The sequence below is a fragment of the Carettochelys insculpta genome, chromosome 4 (genome assembly GCF_033958435.1).
Source record: "Carettochelys insculpta isolate YL-2023 chromosome 4, ASM3395843v1, whole genome shotgun sequence".
Lineage (NCBI taxonomy): Eukaryota > Metazoa > Chordata > Testudines > Carettochelyidae > Carettochelys > Carettochelys insculpta.
The window spans coordinates 113,986,874-114,003,873 of NC_134140.1; the positions used below are offsets into that span (position 1 = coordinate 113,986,874).

The 17,000-nt window shown below is 39.5% G+C and overlaps 1 protein-coding gene across 2 annotated transcripts in view; it reads left to right on the top strand.

The window, feature by feature from the left end:
• Positions 1-17,000, top strand: part of DNAJB14 (DnaJ heat shock protein family (Hsp40) member B14) — a 40,603-nt gene that overhangs the window by 14,939 nt on the left and 8,664 nt on the right. For both annotated transcript variants that reach the window (XM_074993521.1, XM_074993522.1), the window contains 5 exons: positions 6,220-6,365; positions 8,956-9,141; positions 9,533-9,627; positions 13,463-13,572; positions 14,571-14,743. In XM_074993521.1, the coding sequence (XP_074849622.1) occupies positions 6,220-6,365; positions 8,956-9,141; positions 9,533-9,627; positions 13,463-13,572; positions 14,571-14,743 (710 nt within the window). The remainder of the gene's footprint in view (positions 1-6,219; positions 6,366-8,955; positions 9,142-9,532; positions 9,628-13,462; positions 13,573-14,570; positions 14,744-17,000) is intronic.

A 17,000-nucleotide genomic window follows, 5' to 3' on the forward strand; every position in this document is an offset into this window, starting at 1 on the left:
GAAGAGGGAGAAACAGTAACGGGGAACTTGGAAATGGCAGAGATGCTTAATGACTTCTTTGTTTCGGTCTTCACAGAGAAGTCTGAAGGAATGCCTGACATAGTGAATGCTGGTGGAAAAGGGGTAGGGTTAGTTTTTGAAATAAAAAAAGAACAAGTTAAAAACCATTTGGAAAAATTAGATGTCTGCAAGTCATCAGGGCCTGATGAAATGCATCCTAGACTCCTCAAGGAGCTGATAGAAGAGGTGGCTGAGCCGCTAGCTCTCATTTTTGGAAAGTCATGGGAGACAGGAGAGATTCCAGAAGACTGGAAGAGGGCAAATATAGTGCCCATCTACAAAAAGGGGAACAAGAACACCCCAGGAAATTACAGGCCAGTCAGCTTAACTTCTGTGCCAGGAAAGGCAATGGAGCAGGTAGTTAAGGAAGTCATGGGCAAGCACTTGGAAGGTAGTAAAGTGATAGGGAACAGCCAGCATGGTTTTGTAAAAAACAAATCATGTCAAACCAACCTGATAGCTTTTTTTGACACGATAACGAGACTCGTAGATAAGGGAGAAGCAGTGGATGTGGTATACCTAGACTTTAGTAAAGCATTTGATACGGTCTCGCATAATATTCTTATCGACAAACTAGGCAAGTCCAACTTAAATGGGGCTGCAATAAGGTGGGTGCATAACTGGCTGGCTAATTATACCCAGAGAGGAGTAGTTAATGGTGCTCAATCCTGCTGGAAAAGCATAACAAGTGGGTTTCCGCAGGGGTCTGTTTTGGGACCAGTTCTGTTCAATATCTTCATTAATGATTTGGATATTGGCATAGAAAGTACGCTTATTAAGTTTACAGATGATACCAAGCTGGGAGGGGTTGCAGCTACCTTGGAGGATAGGGTCATAATTCAGAATGATCTAGATAAATTGGAGAAATGGTCTGAAGTAAACAGGATGAAGTTTAATAAAGATAAATGTAAGGTGTTGCACTTAGGAAGGAATAATCTGTTTCACACATACAGAATGGGAAAAGACTGTCTAGGAAGGAGTACAGCAGAAAGGGATCTAGGGGTTCTAGTAGAGCACAAGTTAAATATGAGTCAACAGTGTGATCCTGTTGCAAAAAAAGCAAACATGATTCTGGGATGCATTAGCAGGTATGTTGTGAACAAGACACGGGAAATCATTCTTCCGCTCTACTCTGCGCTGGTTAGGCCTCAGCTGGAATATTGTGTCCAGTTCTGGGCACCCCAATTCAAGAAAGATGTGGAGAAATTAGAGAAGGTCCAGAGAAGAGCAACTAGAATGATAAAAGGTCTGGAGAACATGACTTATGAAGAAAGGCTGAAAGAATTGGGCTTGTTTAGCTTGGAAAAGAGAAGATTGAGGGGGGACATGATAGTGGTTTTCAGATATCTTAAAGGGTGTCATAAGGAGGAGGGAGAAAACTTGTTGTTCTTGGCCTCTGAGGAGAGAACAAGAGGCAATGGACTTAAGCTGCAGCAAGGGAAGTTTAGGTTGGACATTAGGAAAAAGTTCCCAACTGTCAGGGTGGTCAAGTACTGGAATAAGTTGCCAAGGGAGGTGGTGGAATCTCCCTCGCTGGAGATATTTAAGAACAAATTCGATAGATGTCTATCAGGGATGGTGTAGATAGTGGTTGGTCCTGCCGTCGGGGCAGGGGACTGGACTCGATGGCCTCTCGAGGCCCCTTCTGGTCCTAGTGTTCTATGATTCTATGATCTTCTTCAAAATGTGCCTAAATTGTGATGGTAGTGTAAGAGTCAAATGCAGGACAGATCAGATGAGCTCCCTCTTGTTTTTATGCTATCTGTACCTCAAGACATCTACTTTACTACAGCAGCAAAGAGTTTACCTCTTGACCACAGCTTTTAATTTGCAATAAACATAGCAAAGACAGGAAGCAGGCTTGCAGCGATGGGAGAAACTTGATTTTTTTCTCCTCACACTCACGCTACCCTTCTAATCCCTCAAAAACTGTAATAAGGTCTCTGACAGAGTTACAGCTATAAGGAACGAGAATTGCTGGATGATGGGATACTTGGTCTGGGCCGTACAGAGAATGCCACACTCAGGACAGACTGCAAGAAACAGCACAGACAATACCTGACACTGGTAGTTTGTTCTGGAATTAGTCACCAAACCAGTATCAAAAGGGTTTCTGCAGCACTACACTGGAAGCTGAACACAATCCCCCTGAAGCAATGCAGCTCTTGATAAACTGATATATCATAGATAGTGTTTACTAAAACCCCAATTCACCATATGTGATGTTCTACTAATGCCAAAGGATAGGACATTTAATCCTAGTTCAAGATGAGTGTCAAATATTACTCAAATATCACACTTTCAGTCAGCCTTTAGGAAATTAACTAAAGATTTATTAACAAAAGAAAAGAAAAAAAGTTACTGAACTGTTAAAACTACAAAAGCTACTGAAAACTTGCTGACTTTCTACCATCTTATTATCAGTTACATCAATTGGAATAGAAATATTGCACTTACGTTTCAGTGTAAGGCATATGAAGCAGTAAAAACAGATCATTGTCTGAATGAACTTTTAGATTGCACTGACTTTACTGGTGTTTTTATATAGCCTGTTGTAAAACTAGGCAAATATCTAGATGGGCTACTGTACCCCCTGGAAGGCCTCAGCGTAGGTCCCCTGATTAAGAACTACTGTTCTATAAAGTGCAAGCTAGAGGCTGCAGTATTTGTCTTTCAAGAGAAAAGTGATAGAATAAAACCTCCTAGGCTTTTTGAAAATAAATTTCTACAGCAAATATATATTGGGCAGGCATCAAAGTCCACCCCCTAATTATAAACTGTCCTGTGTGAATGTCCTCTGTGATATCCTCAAACCCCTTTGAAGAACTCATAGAATCATAGGGCTGGAAAGGACCTCAGGAAGTCATCTAATCCAGCCCCCTGCTTCAAGCAGGATCAACCCCAGCTAAATCATCCCAGCCAGGGCCTTGTCAAGCCAGGACTTAAAAACCTTTAGGGATGCTCAGAAAAGCGGTCTCCACCCGTACCCCCTCACCTCTCCACCCACTCTTTCTGGGCTTGACAGCAAGACTTAAGAGCAAAATAAATTGTACATTTGTTACGTTTTTTTGCTTCTATAAAGTGTTCTATAACTACTATTAATGAGAGACTAAGTTAATCAGTTTTAACTTGTAAAACATTCTAATAAAGACATCTTTGCTTTTGGACAAGTGTTTTGCAGTTGGTAATGTAGTCCTTCATTTCTTTTGGGCCATTTAGTAGATAACTATTTCAGATTTGGCGACGATATATACCTTCAAATCAGCGGCACGGCTGTGGGTACCCGCATGGCCCCTCAATATGCCAATATTTTCATGGCTGACCTGGAACAGTGCTTCCTTAGCTCTCGTCCACTAACACCCCATCTCTACTTACTCTACATTGATGACATCTTCATCATCTGGACCCATGGAAAGGAGACTCTGGAGGAATTCCACCGGGACTTCAACAACTTTCACCCCAACATCAACCTCAGCCTGGAACAGTCCACACAGGAGAGCCACTTCCTGGACACCACGGTGCTAATACGCGATGGCCACATCAATACCACCCTGTACCGTAAACCCACTGACCGCTACGCCTACCTTCATGCCTCCAGCTTCCATCCCAGACACACCACACGATCCATTGTCTACAGCCAAGCACTAAGATGTAACCGCATTTGCTCCAACCCCTCTGACAGAGACAAACACCTACAGGATCTCTACCAAGCATTCTTGAAACTGCAGTACCCACCTGAGGAAGTGAAAAAACAGATCAACAGAGCCAGACGTGTGCCATGAAGCCTCTTACTACAGGACAAGCCCAAGAGAGAAACCAACAGAACACCACTAGCCATCACCTACAGTCCTCAGCTAAAACCTCTACAGCACATCATCAGGGATTTACAACCCATCCTGGACAATGATCCCCCACTTTCACAGGCCTCGGGAGGCAGACCAGTCCTTGCCCACAGACAACCTGCCAACCTGAAGCAAATCCTAACCAGCGCCACAGTCACTCTAACTCAGGGACCCATCCATGCAACAAACCACGTTGCCAGCTCTGCCCACATATCTACACCAGCAACACCATTACAGGACCTAACCAAATCAGCCACACTATCGTGGGTTCATTCAGCTGCACATCTACCAATATAATTTGTGCCAGCAATGCCCCTCTGCTATGTACATCGGACAAACTGGACAGTCTCTACATAAAAGAATAAACGCACACAAATCAGATATCAGAAATGGCAATATACAAAAACCTGTAGGAGAGCACTTCAGTCTCCCAGGCCACACAGTAGCAGACTTAAAAGTAGCTATCCTACAGCAAAGAAATTTCAGGACCAGACTCCAAAGAGAAATTTCTGAGCTACAATTCATCTGCAAATTCGATGCCTCAGCTCTGGCTTAAACAAAGACTGCGAATGGCTGGCTAAATACAGAAGCAGCTTCCCCTCCCTTGGTGTTCACACCTCCAGATCAACTGCTGGTAGTAAGCCTCACCCTTGCTGACTGAGCTAACCTTGTTATCCCCAGCCTTGCTCTGGCTTATTTATACCTGGCCCTGCAGATTTCCAAGACCAGCATCTGATGAAGTGAGTCTGTGCTCACGAAAGCTCATGCTCAGAACTTTTCTGTTAGTCTATAAGGTGCCACAGGACCCTTTGTTGCTGTTACAGATCCAGACTAACACGGCTACCCCTCCGATTTATGAATTGAAATATTTTTAAAACTTTTAAACAGTTTTTAACTCATGTTTTCTTAATTCTATGAGAATTTTTTTGTATGTCGTAAAGATTTTGGGGAGTGAGTTATATTAGATGGGTGGCAAATACTCTTGTGGTGATTTTACCTTGAGCATGGTCTAGTTACTTAAACACAGGAAAAATGATCCCTTGAATGAGATATCGCTTGATCAGTCTGTGATCTCAACAGTATCTTGTAAAATGATCTGGTCTGATTTCATATGCTAGCATATCTTTAATGTAGAATTCTCATTCCTGTATCAAAGTTATTCATCTCATGAGCCAGACAAAGTCCGCTTACCCTTTTACCTATTTAACTTGTGTGAGCATTGGGACTGGTCATCACGTGGTTTTGGACTACTGTGGTGGTGTCGGCTTAGAAACTGTCATATTTAAAGGAATAGAGTCTCCTAGTGGGGGTACAATTATAGAGCAGTGCAAGGTGCTAAGTTCATTGCATACATTTATAGTGTTATAAAACTGCTAAGGCAGACCCTTGGTCTGCAGTGGTAGTGTTAGTCATCTTGCTACCTACTTGGGTACTTTATTATTTTAATTTCTGTGCCTCAACTTTTTTTTTATTTTTGCATCACCTATTTCAGTTTTCACCAAATAGCAGTGTACTGCAATTTTGAGGAACCCTGCGGGAGAATCCTGCAGTTCCCAAATACTTTAAACTTAAGTTTCTGAATTCACTACTCCATAATTTAGTTTGGATTTAAAATTAATGTCCTGCTTTTGATCGAGCTTTCCTGTTTCCATGGAAGGAGGGCACTCTCTGTCCCTTGTGACATCAGTGTCTCCACCTCACTTCTGAGTGCACTGAATTATTACATCATTGTCCTGATATTACTGTTCATGTCAGGATGAAACAAAGTTTTGAGTATCAAAGTTGTTAAGGCTATGTGCAGAGTTGAGTCTGTGTTTAAGCCTTCTAGATCATCAGAATATAGGATTAGTGCTATTTTATTATTTCTTTGGATATATGCAAGCAGTTTATAAGAATAAAATGGTTTACAGGGTCCAGGCATACTCCTGTCTATGAAAATGTCTCGTGTGGTTCCTTATGTACATTTCTTCGTGGAGTTGGCATTTGATATTTTTCTGACTACCCATTCTGCCAAGTGAGGTTGGTTTTTCTAGTTCATGGCAGCATTAATAAAAAAATTCTTTGCTTCTGTGGAAGTTGTACAAGCTAAAATAGAATCCTTGTCCCCTCTCTCAACTGTATTAGCTTCATAGCATAAAAAGGAGTGAAAAGTGTAATGAGTACACAAAATAAAATGTACATAATAGTGCCATTTTTATACATTTACAGAATATTTTAGCTATATAAATATATTTCTATATCTACAGTGATGTCTGCAGTTATATTTAACTGTTTTTATTTGAATCTTTGAAATCTTTTCACTTATTCTTTTCTGCAGTATAAAGAAAAGTAAAAATTATTATGAAGTACTTGGAGTGTCAAAAGATGCAGGTGAAGAAGACTTGAAGAAGGCTTATCGAAAGCTTGCTTTGAAGTTTCATCCAGACAAAAACCATGCACCTGGAGCAACAGATGCTTTTAAAAGTAAAAGTTTTATAATTAAACTTAGTACGTGGAGGAAAACTTTTAAAATATATGGGCCCCATCAAGTGTGAGCTAGCTGAGTTAGAGCACAGGGGTTTAGTTGTGATTCATTTTATCTGCATAGAATGGACCAATCAGCAGTTTGTGTGGCTCCAAAAAGGCCCTTAAATAATTACTTTTCTTAGGAAACGATTGGTCGTATAGATCAATTAGGGCCTCATCATTGGAGATAAACAAGGCAAAATAGATCTGAATAATTTTTTGCTTCATTGTTGATTTTATTTGAGATGCACAGGCTTAGCTTGTGAAATTATTTTTATGCCATTTTTATCATTATCAGGTGACTCTTTACTTTGGTTAGGTTAATTTAATGTGAAGACACATTTTACATGAGTATACATGCTATTCCATCATATTATTTACATATTTATAATTTCTTTTGGTCCCTGGGGCATTTGTAGCAAGAAGCACTTCATAGCTGAAGAATTAGTTCTGGTGGTAACTATTATAAAACCATGTTTTCAGATATTTCTGTTTTGTAGCATCCTGGCTAAAAGAGCACAAAATCAGACACAAATCTGCATTATTCAGTATACCTGGCAATAAAAGTTCTATAATGTAAATATATGAATAGAATTTTTCTTAAATAAGTAATTTGTGTGTTAGTGTAAATGTAGTTTACTAGTGTAAACACTGCTTTTTCCTGTTCCACACATTGAGACTGACTATGCAGTATCACATCAGATATATTTATGCTTAGTTTTATACCATCACAGACCAAGGAGAAGTATACATCTGACTGTTTTTGATATTGGAAGGTTTAAAAAAAAATTTTTTCAGCAAAGTACAGTTTTTACTCAGTCAGAGGAAATACTACATTACCTTTTTCTTGGAGCTTTGTGCGTATTACTCATTTTTCAAACAAAAACAGATTTTGTCAAAATGGACAAAATTGCAATTACTTTTTGACCAACCCCTAACTCAGTTTAATATCCACGCAGCCAGTATCGTCAAGATTGCTCCTGGATCAGACTAAATTGCTGATAGGAAAACTTTTAGCAAGAAAAACCTCTATTATGGCATATATACAGGAAGGGAAATATGAACTTTTCGGAAGTAATTGTTTTTATCAAGTGTAATCTATTTTATTTTTTGCATTTTTTTTATATTACATTTTTGTTTGGGCATGGAACAAATCAAAATATTATCAAGGCTCATATTGTTAATTTGAACCATGAAAAAACTTTTTGTGTAGACCTGACTAACAGTACTGATTGTGGCACATTAAGGCTAAGGCTACACTCCAGTTTCTATTTCAGGGTACATTTGTATCCTGAAATAGAAGCTGAGCAGCCAAACATGGTACTTGAAATAGCAAGGCTATTTTGAGCTTCGTGTTTAATTCTTGGTAACCCTCATGGTTACCAGAAAATTTGAAATGGCACCTTATTTGGAACCCTGGTGCAGTGTAACCTGCACTGCATTCGAAATAAGGTAGCTTGAAATAACTTAAGCAGTTTGCACACAAGCTAGGGTTGTGTATAGCCCTTGCATACAGGTTTAAGATGAGAAGTTAATTGCTAATAATTGTTTTAGTGTATTCACACATGGCTTTGATAGCTAAATTTTATTTTACAAAATGTATAATTAGTTAAAGGATCACTGTCATATATAAAGAATAGTTTTAAATTTTTTCACCTTGTGACTTAAGCCTGGCCTACGCTAGAGGGCAATGTTGACCTAAAGTACGTGTACCACTCCAGCTAGGTAAATAGCATAGCTGGAGTCAACATACCTTAGGTCAAGGTGACACAGTGTCCCCACTGTGGGGCCATGTCTGCGCTTAGAGAAAATGTCAAAATGGCCATGCTAATGGCCAAATCAAAGTATACTAATCAGGTGCTGAAATACATATCCAGCACCTCATTAGCATGCCACCGGCCGCGGCACTTCGAAATTGCCGCTTTTCACTCCCGTGCAGCTCATCCAGATGGGGGTCCTGTAATTTCTCTCCACTATCGAAGATGGCAAACTCTCACCACCATCTTTACCCTGAGGCAGAGTAACTCTGATAACTATGTTTGAAGTATATGTCCTACAGCAGGGTTTCAATGTAATTTCTGTAGCTTGGTCTGTCATTTAAAAGCAGCACTTCCAGCATTGTTATACATACATATCCTATAGAGCTGGAAGGGACTTTGTGAGGTTATTGAATCCAGTTCAGGTTGTTTCACTAATATTAATTCTCATGTTTCATTGGTAATAATTTCTATTTGTCATTTTCTAACTGAATGTAACTTTGAATGTATTCATGTTAATTAGTCCATTAAATATACCTGATATGCTGCCTAGCAGAGTTAAGTTATGTTATTTGATAAAGCCAAACTTTTGCAATTAACTGTGTTTTAAGTTCACATTAAAGCAATTTTAAAAAAAAAATTGTAACAAGGGGAAAATATTTTAGCAGATGAAGAAATAGCACTTAAGAATGGTGCTGATCTTCAGCCAATTCTTGACTGAAATTACAACTCTAATTATTGAGTAGCTCTTAATGTTACTTTGTATGACTTCTCTTGGTTCCTTCTTTCAGAGATTGGAAATGCATATGCTGTGCTGAGCAATCCAGAAAAACGAAAGCAATACGACCTTACAGGCAGTGAAGAGCAAGCTTGTAATCACCCTGGCAATGGTAGATTTAATTTCCACAGAGGTTGTGAAGCTGATATTACTCCAGAGGATTTATTCAATATGTTCTTTGGAGGAGCGTTCCCATCAGGTATTTACTTATTAACATTTCATTGGTATTTCTCAGAGCTGCGCTCCAGAACTCATGTGATGATTTTTGGAATATTTAAACCCAATTCTTATTTTCCTAATCTACTGTAAGCAGTTTATTTCCTTCCGTGTATTGCAACATACTGAAGTTTGTTAATTTCCTTTTCTGATAGCTATCATAATCTTAACACCTGAAGTCATAAATGGATACATATTGTAGGCTTTCAAAAATAAGGACATGTTTAGTTAATGTAACTTTCAAAGTGTAAGAAATTTAAAGTCATGAAGTTTAAATGTATACTCTTTACTAGTTCCTCAGTCCATGCTCTTTCTCTTTCATCTGGCATGTTTATAGTTTGTGTTGTCATGACTGTTGATGTTTCTTTTTGTAGGTAGTGTACATTCATTTTCAAATGGTCGAGCTGGCTACGGTCATCCTAACCAACACCGTCATAGTGGACATGAAAGAGAAGAGGAGAGGGGTGATGTATGTTTGAGTGTTTTTTACCTAAATCTACTGCTAGAGAAAGAAGATAGTAGTCCTATGCATGGCATGATTGAAGGGGAGTCTGGTGCTTTGCTGGAGGACCTGAATTTGCAGCTGAGTTATTTTACAGGCTTAGTGTGGGTAAGCCTAGCTCCTTTGGTAAACGGACTTGAAGATTTGTGTAAGGTGTAGTAAACAACACAAAAGATCCCAAACTGTGTGTCATAATGTCCTAAATGATTGACGTTAATTTGTGGTCACTAAAGATTTGTCCATACTTGAAGATCAATTTGGATTGAGCAGGGCAGATAGATGTATATCACCAACTGCTAGGATGGCCGGGTGCCCTGTGTTTGACTGGAAATTCCAGTCGAGAAGGGGACATGGCAGTGTCTAGTTATATCTATTGACCAGACACCCAAAGTCCAGTTACTGAGAGCAGGAGTGGAGGGGAGGTGTTGCGTGATTACATGCTCCAGCCACTACTCAGCTATGACTGCCCCCTACTTTCATAAAGCAGCTGCAGATCCCAGCCCCAGCTCCACAGCAAGTCCTTCCTGACCTGGGGGTTGGCAGGGAAAAAGCACTGGGGGGGTGGGCAGGGTAGGAGGACCGAAGAGGAATGGACGGGGTGGGACTTCAGGGGAAGAGGTGGAGCCAGTGCAAGACTTTGGGAGGCCTTGAAAGTGGGGGAGATAGTGTGGAGAGGTTTTGGCACTCATAGTGGGCATCAAGGGTGAGCATTTTTTCCTGCAGAGAGGCCACGCCACAAATTTTGCTACTGGTGGCAGGCCAGCTCAGGGCTGAAAGGGGTGAGGCTGGAGGCTACAGACAGAGAGAGAGACTGAGAGAGACACGGACTTTGAGATACAGATTGTGTGTGCTGCAGTGTAAATGTGACAGTAACACTGAGGGTGTGTGGCACAGACTTGGTATGTGTGACTGTGTGTCACGGCTGCTGCTGGGTAAGTTTCTGAGATGTCACCCTCTTTCTCGAAGGGAAGTCTGTCCTGCTCTGTTGTTTCCCCTTCCTCAACCCTCTGCACACCTTAGTGAGTCACTTACCAGCCATACTTCAGACTGAAGCAGCTCTGCTGTGTTTCCCCCTCTCCCTGATCCCTATTCTACAGATATGGGGTACAGGGGAAGGGGAACATCCTAACTTCAGCCCTACCCTCACTCCTCCACACCCTCTCCCTCTCCACAGCTGGTTGGAGAATCCTAGGAGCAGCTGAACTGTAGATGGAATGAGGGGGAGAGGGTCTGCTGGCTGTAAGTATGGATGCTCTGCTAATCAGCTGGGTGGGCCAGAGAGAAATGTTTGGTGGGCTGGATCTAGCCCCAGGACTGATTTTGCCCAGCCCAGTCTAGATTTTAAATATTACCAAGATGGTGGCAACTCTACCAACTGGAAACTCTTGATTTAAATAATAAATTGTACTGAATTTTTAATCCATACTTCAGTTATTGTCTAAAGAGAGGATCACCTTGGTCAACATGGCTAGTAACATATTAATTTACAACTAAATAGGATCTTTACACTAGATGTGGTATATCTTTTGGCTACCTAGCAGAATCCTCTCTAACTATGTATATATATTTACATTTTATTTTGTTGAAAATAATGAAATGGTATTGCTTATATACCATAGTTTTTTGCTTTTGATTTATGACCAGCCAAATTAGGATGGCAACTGGATAGAATTAACATAAAACAGCCACCAGAAATTATTTTTATTAAAACAACATTAAATGTTTTGGCTATATAAACTTCTCTTCTCAGACATATTTACAACTAAATTATATTTACAACTGAATTATAAGTATAGGCCTTAACGTATTTTGTATTGAGATTTTATTTGTCAACAGATTTATTTTATAAAATAAAATAGTTATAATTTGCATAACAAAACAAAATCCAATTTAATTTAAAAATCAGATTTTTTCCACCTTGATATCAAGATAGGGAACTAATTTAAAACACATTAGCTGTTCCAGAGGATAACTTCATATGTGGATGCTCTTATTCTGGAATAAGAGTGCCTTATTCCCGTTTGTCTTAATCTGTTGTAAAAGTGAAGATCTGAAGAAGTGGGTCTGTCCCACAAAAGCTTATTGCCTAATAAATCATGTTGCTAATCTTTAAAGTGCTACATGACTGCTTTTTTGTTTTGATAGAATACAGACTAACACAGCTACCTCTCTGTTACTGTTGTAAAAGTACATTAAGTTAAGAGCATTCACACATGAAGTTACTCAAGAATAACTGTTCTGGATTAGCAACGAAGGGTCCTGTGGTACCTTATAGTCTAACAGAAAAGTTTTGAGCATGAGCTTTCGTGAGCACAGACTCACTTCATCAGATTGTTCTGGATTATCATCAGACAAGCCCTAAGTGTGGCCCATTGTTAGCATTTAACTACTTGTTTGACATCTATGTGAACATGGTCTAGCACATTAAATCAGTGAAATGACTCATTGACTTCCATAGGCTTTGAATTATATCTCCACAGCTTTAAAAGCATCTCTTTTTGGTATTTGTGACAGACTGTGTATTGCACAGCTGTTAACTAACTAAATGCTGTTTATACTTACGCTGTGAGCTCTTTGGAACTGGGACATTCTTTTTCTTGTATGGGTTTTTTATCATTGCCTTTGCAGTAGGGGTACTTTGCAGTGCCTAAGCTGTCCACTACTAATTGTAGTTAATCAAAAAATTGGCAGACAAACTGCTTTGTGGACTATTGGTATAGTGTTCAGTCTTAAAAAGCAAATCTCAGTTTGGACTGATTCTGATACTAAACTGCTCAAGATAGTTAAGACCAAAGCAGGCTGTGAAGAACTTCAAAAAATGTCACAAAACTAAGTGAATGGGCAACAAAGTGGCAAACGAAATTTAATGTGGATAAATGTAAAGTAAGGCACATTGGGGGGAAAAAAAACAATTATATGTATGCTATAATGGGGGCTAATTTAGCTACAACTAATCAGGAAGAAGATCTTGGAGTCGTCATGGATAGTCCTCTGAAAACATCCACACAGTTTGTAGCAGCAGTCAAAAAAGCAAACAAGATGTTAGGAATCATTTTTAAAAAGATAGAGAATAAGATGGGGAATACCTTATTGCCCTTATATAAAACTATGGTATGTCCAAATTTTGAATACTGTGTACAGATGTGGTCTCCTCATCTCAAAAAAGATGTATTGGCATTAGAAAAAGCTCAGAAGAGGGCAACTGAAATGACTAGGGGTTTGGAATTGGTCCCCTATGAAGAGAGATTAGAGAGACTAAGTCATTTCATTTTAGAAAAGAGGAGCCAAATGGGGGATATGATAGAGATATATAAAATCACAAGTGGTGAGGAGAAAGTAAATAAGGAAAAGTTATGTATTTGTTCCTGTAATATAAGAACTAGGGGACACCAAATGAAATTAATGGGAAGCAGGTTTAAAACAAACAAAAGGAAGTTCTTCACACAGCATACAGTTAACCTGTGGAACTCCTTGCCAAAGGAGGTTGGGAAGGCTAGCACTATAACAGGGTTTGAAAAAGAGCTAGAGAAATTTATGGAGGTTAGGTACCTTAGTGGCTGTTAGCCAGGATGGGTAAGGAATGGTGGGTATCCCTAGCCTCTGTGTGTTAGAGGCTGGAGATGGATGGCAGAAGAGAGGTCACTTGATCATTACCTGTTTAGTTCACTCTCTCTGGGGCATCTGGCGGTGGCCATTGTAGGCAGACAGGATACTGGACTGGATGGACCTTTAGGCTGACCCAGTACAGCCATTCTTATGTTTTGATTTTATGAAATGCCTAACTCTTTGTTATGTTCCATAGGGAGGCTTCTCTATGTTCATCCAACTGATGCCTATTATTGTACTGATCCTTGTCTCTTTGCTGAGCCAGTTGATGGTTTCCAATCCTCCTTACACCTTATCTCCAAGATCGTAAGTGATGCTGATTAAATTTGTTAAACAAAATACATCCAAAAACACATTCTGCCCTTTTTCTCCCTTTGCATATCTTTTTCACATCTGCTTTGCAGAATCCTCTTCTATTTGCATCAAGTTGGGAGTTGACGACAACAGCTTCCTATCTGTCGTGTTAAGGTCTGAATTAGGAAGAAAGTTGGAGAATTTCACTGTTTTCTCTTTTCCCCTATTGTAGATTTTGTTACAGTATTTTATCCCAGCCTGTCTAGAATGGAGTACAAGTATTGAAACTTACCTGTTTACTATAGAATGGTATCTAAAACTCTATTTTTTTTCCTGGAAAGAAATAACTCCCTTGACAAATCATGCAGATGGATAGAGAATAGATTTGGCCTACCTGCCTGCAGACTCCTGTTTCACACTCCTGCAGAACTACTAAACTTCATAGAAGAAAGGGCTCTCCTCTTACAGAGCCGAGTTCCACAGGAAAGAGATGTTCTTCCCTCTTGACGTTAAACTCCTATGATATTACAAGTGGTATTCCTCCAGAACACAGACAGACCATGAGTACTTAATCTGCAGTATGCCACCATACAGGTGGCTTTATCAAGGGCTGCAGTAAAACATTTTAATGCGAAATGCTGCTGTTCTTGATGGCTGCAGGGTAGGGTCCTAATTTTTTGTTTTGCCAGTTTCCAGTGTTGGTGGTGGTGGTTATATGCACATGTTTTTGTTTTAATCACCTTGTAAATAAATAAATCAATAAGTTACTTCCCAAAGTGGTTTTTTGGAGTTAGAGAGATGTAAAAGGCAGAAAATTCTATTTTCATGACCTTGTAAATGTTTCCTTCTGTTTTAAACATGGCACGTGCCTGCTCTTTATTACAACTCACTTTTCTGTACCTTTAAATAGCATACTCAATGAAACTCTATTGCTGCTCTTGATGAAGAGCAATATTTGAAATGTGCATATTGGGTATATAAAAAGACTAACAAGCACATGTCTCTTACAGGAGTACAGGGCAGACCATCAGAATGAAAACAGAAAACTTAGGTGTCATTTATTATGTCAACAAGGACTTCAAAAATGAATACAAAGGAGTATCATTACAGAAGGTGGAAAAGACCGTGGAGGAGGACTATGTGTCTAACATTCGAAATAACTGTTGGAAGGAGAGGCAGCAAAGTAAGTTTACCCAATGAGTAGTGTTTACAGGTGATTTGAATGAAAGAGCCAATATAAAGACCAGTCTTTCGCATTTGTTGTGTGTTTAATACACCGAGTTGTCTACGGTTTGGTGACTGAAGGAAACAACTGCCATCTACAGAATGATAGTCTGTATTCTGCTACATGTTGCCATTTCTCAGAAACTGAAATTATGCCCTTTTTTGGTATTCAATAAGATATATATGTTTGACTACGTTAGTAGTGGGGAAGACTATTCTTCCCCACCCCTAATCTGAAATGGCTCACAGAGCAATACTTACTGTGTTATATCATCCCTGTTGTTGCCCTGCCTCCACTTCCTTATTATGCCTGTAGCTTAGCATTTGTTTGAGTCAAAAAAGGGCAAAAGGCTTTTATTTATTTACTTACTTGCTTGCTTATTTATTTATTTTAAAGGGAGGAAAAATTCCTATGACCTGAGGCCTGGAACTTTCTGTATTTAGTCCTGGACCAGAGTAGGAAAAAACAAAAAATACGAACACGCTGAAATTTTAATATCACATGCATCTTTGGGGCCAAAAATGAATACTTTCTATAATTTTATCCTCTCGCCTGCCATGCAAGATCTAGGAACTTGTGCAATAGCATATCTTAAAAATCAGATTGCTTAGCCTACTAATTTTTTTCTTCTTACCTACTTTGAGTAAGTTATAATTCAACCAACTACTTTCTTAAAGGGATAGGAATAGAATCCATACCTTTAACACCTGAGTGATATAAAACACCATCAGTTTGGGAACTAAGGCACTTTGAAGTTGCGTGGGGAGAATTAGCCTAATGAAGTGCTGCATATTCATCACAGGACTTCATTAGTATTCTCTGATCAGGCTGATTACTAGAAGGGGACTACTGTAAACACAGCCATTATATCAGTTTAGGTTGTGGGGTTTTTTGTTTGTTTGTTTGTTTTTTAAGGGTAGATTCTCCACTTTCTCTCACTGAAAAACCCCACACTTCTGTTCAACATTGTCTTGAGAGAGAGAGAGCACAAAAAGAGAGCAATTGTTCTACTTTCTGAGGTTTATTAATCTTCACTGCTCCTTTTATACTTGCTTTTTCTTTCTAGTTATAAAAGCCAGGGGAGTAAACGAGCGAGGAATGCTGGGTCAAGATTCCAGTATAAAAAAGCAAAATAAATTCTACAGTAAAAATGATGTTGTTCGGCACTTGGATAATGGGCACGTTCTGCTAACTGGTACTTGGGCTGGCTTCCTGGCCAGGGCTGGCAGCAGCAGAGTGCTCCCCACCTCCAGCCGTTGGAAACAGGGCCAGCCCTCCACCCCGCATCCCCCAATGCGCGCGCGCACGCACCAGAATCAGCTGAGCGGGGCCAATGGCCCCACTCGATTAACTGGAAAATTTGATTATCTGGCAACACGTGTTCCCCAGGGAAGCTGGCTAATCAAACTTCTACTGTATTTTGTAACCTTAACTGAAAGGAAAAAAGGTTAAAAAACGAAAACTTCCATTTTGAAATTACTGTCATAAAATGTGCTCAAATAACATTTTTCTGCTTAAATGAATGTCTTTAACAAAGTCCCATCTATCTATAAGGTACATTTGCTGTTTAGAATAAGAAACCTACCTGTTTATTTGTAGATTTGAGCTTAAATGCTGACAGGACTTCACTTGAAAATGTGGCTAAAAATAAGACCTGCTTGGGACTATGATAAGAACAGTACATGGGCATCATCTCGGAAGATGTGACACAGTCTTTTAGGGAAGTTATTATTGTGTAGTCCCTCTGTTTCTCTTTCACGGTAGATTTATACATAACGATGCAAGGTGTTGCAACAAAAAAGGGTGGGGAGATGTGGTGTGAAAGGTTCCTTTAGAAGATCTCTAAATCAAAAATTGATTTAAAATCTATCAGAGCAGGGCTCGGGGAGCAGGTTTGGGGGGGTTTTATTTTCTTCCAGGTTTAAATAGGTCAATTTGAATATTTAGTTAAAGTCTCTCTCGCTGTAAAATGGTTAAAATAGTAAATAAAGGTAGGGGATCAGCAAGTGACTGAGCCAAATTGCTGCTGTATGTCTGAGTTTGAGCGGATAGCAACTCCTCATACTCAACACCTTCTAATCCCCTCCCACACGAAAAGCAGAGCACAGAGTTGCAGAGGCAGTAGTACCTTTTGAAAAAATCCTTGCACTAAAAGAAAATAAAAAGTAGGGAAGGTGTGTGGTGGAGGCCTCTCTGACTTCAATTTGAAGACTTA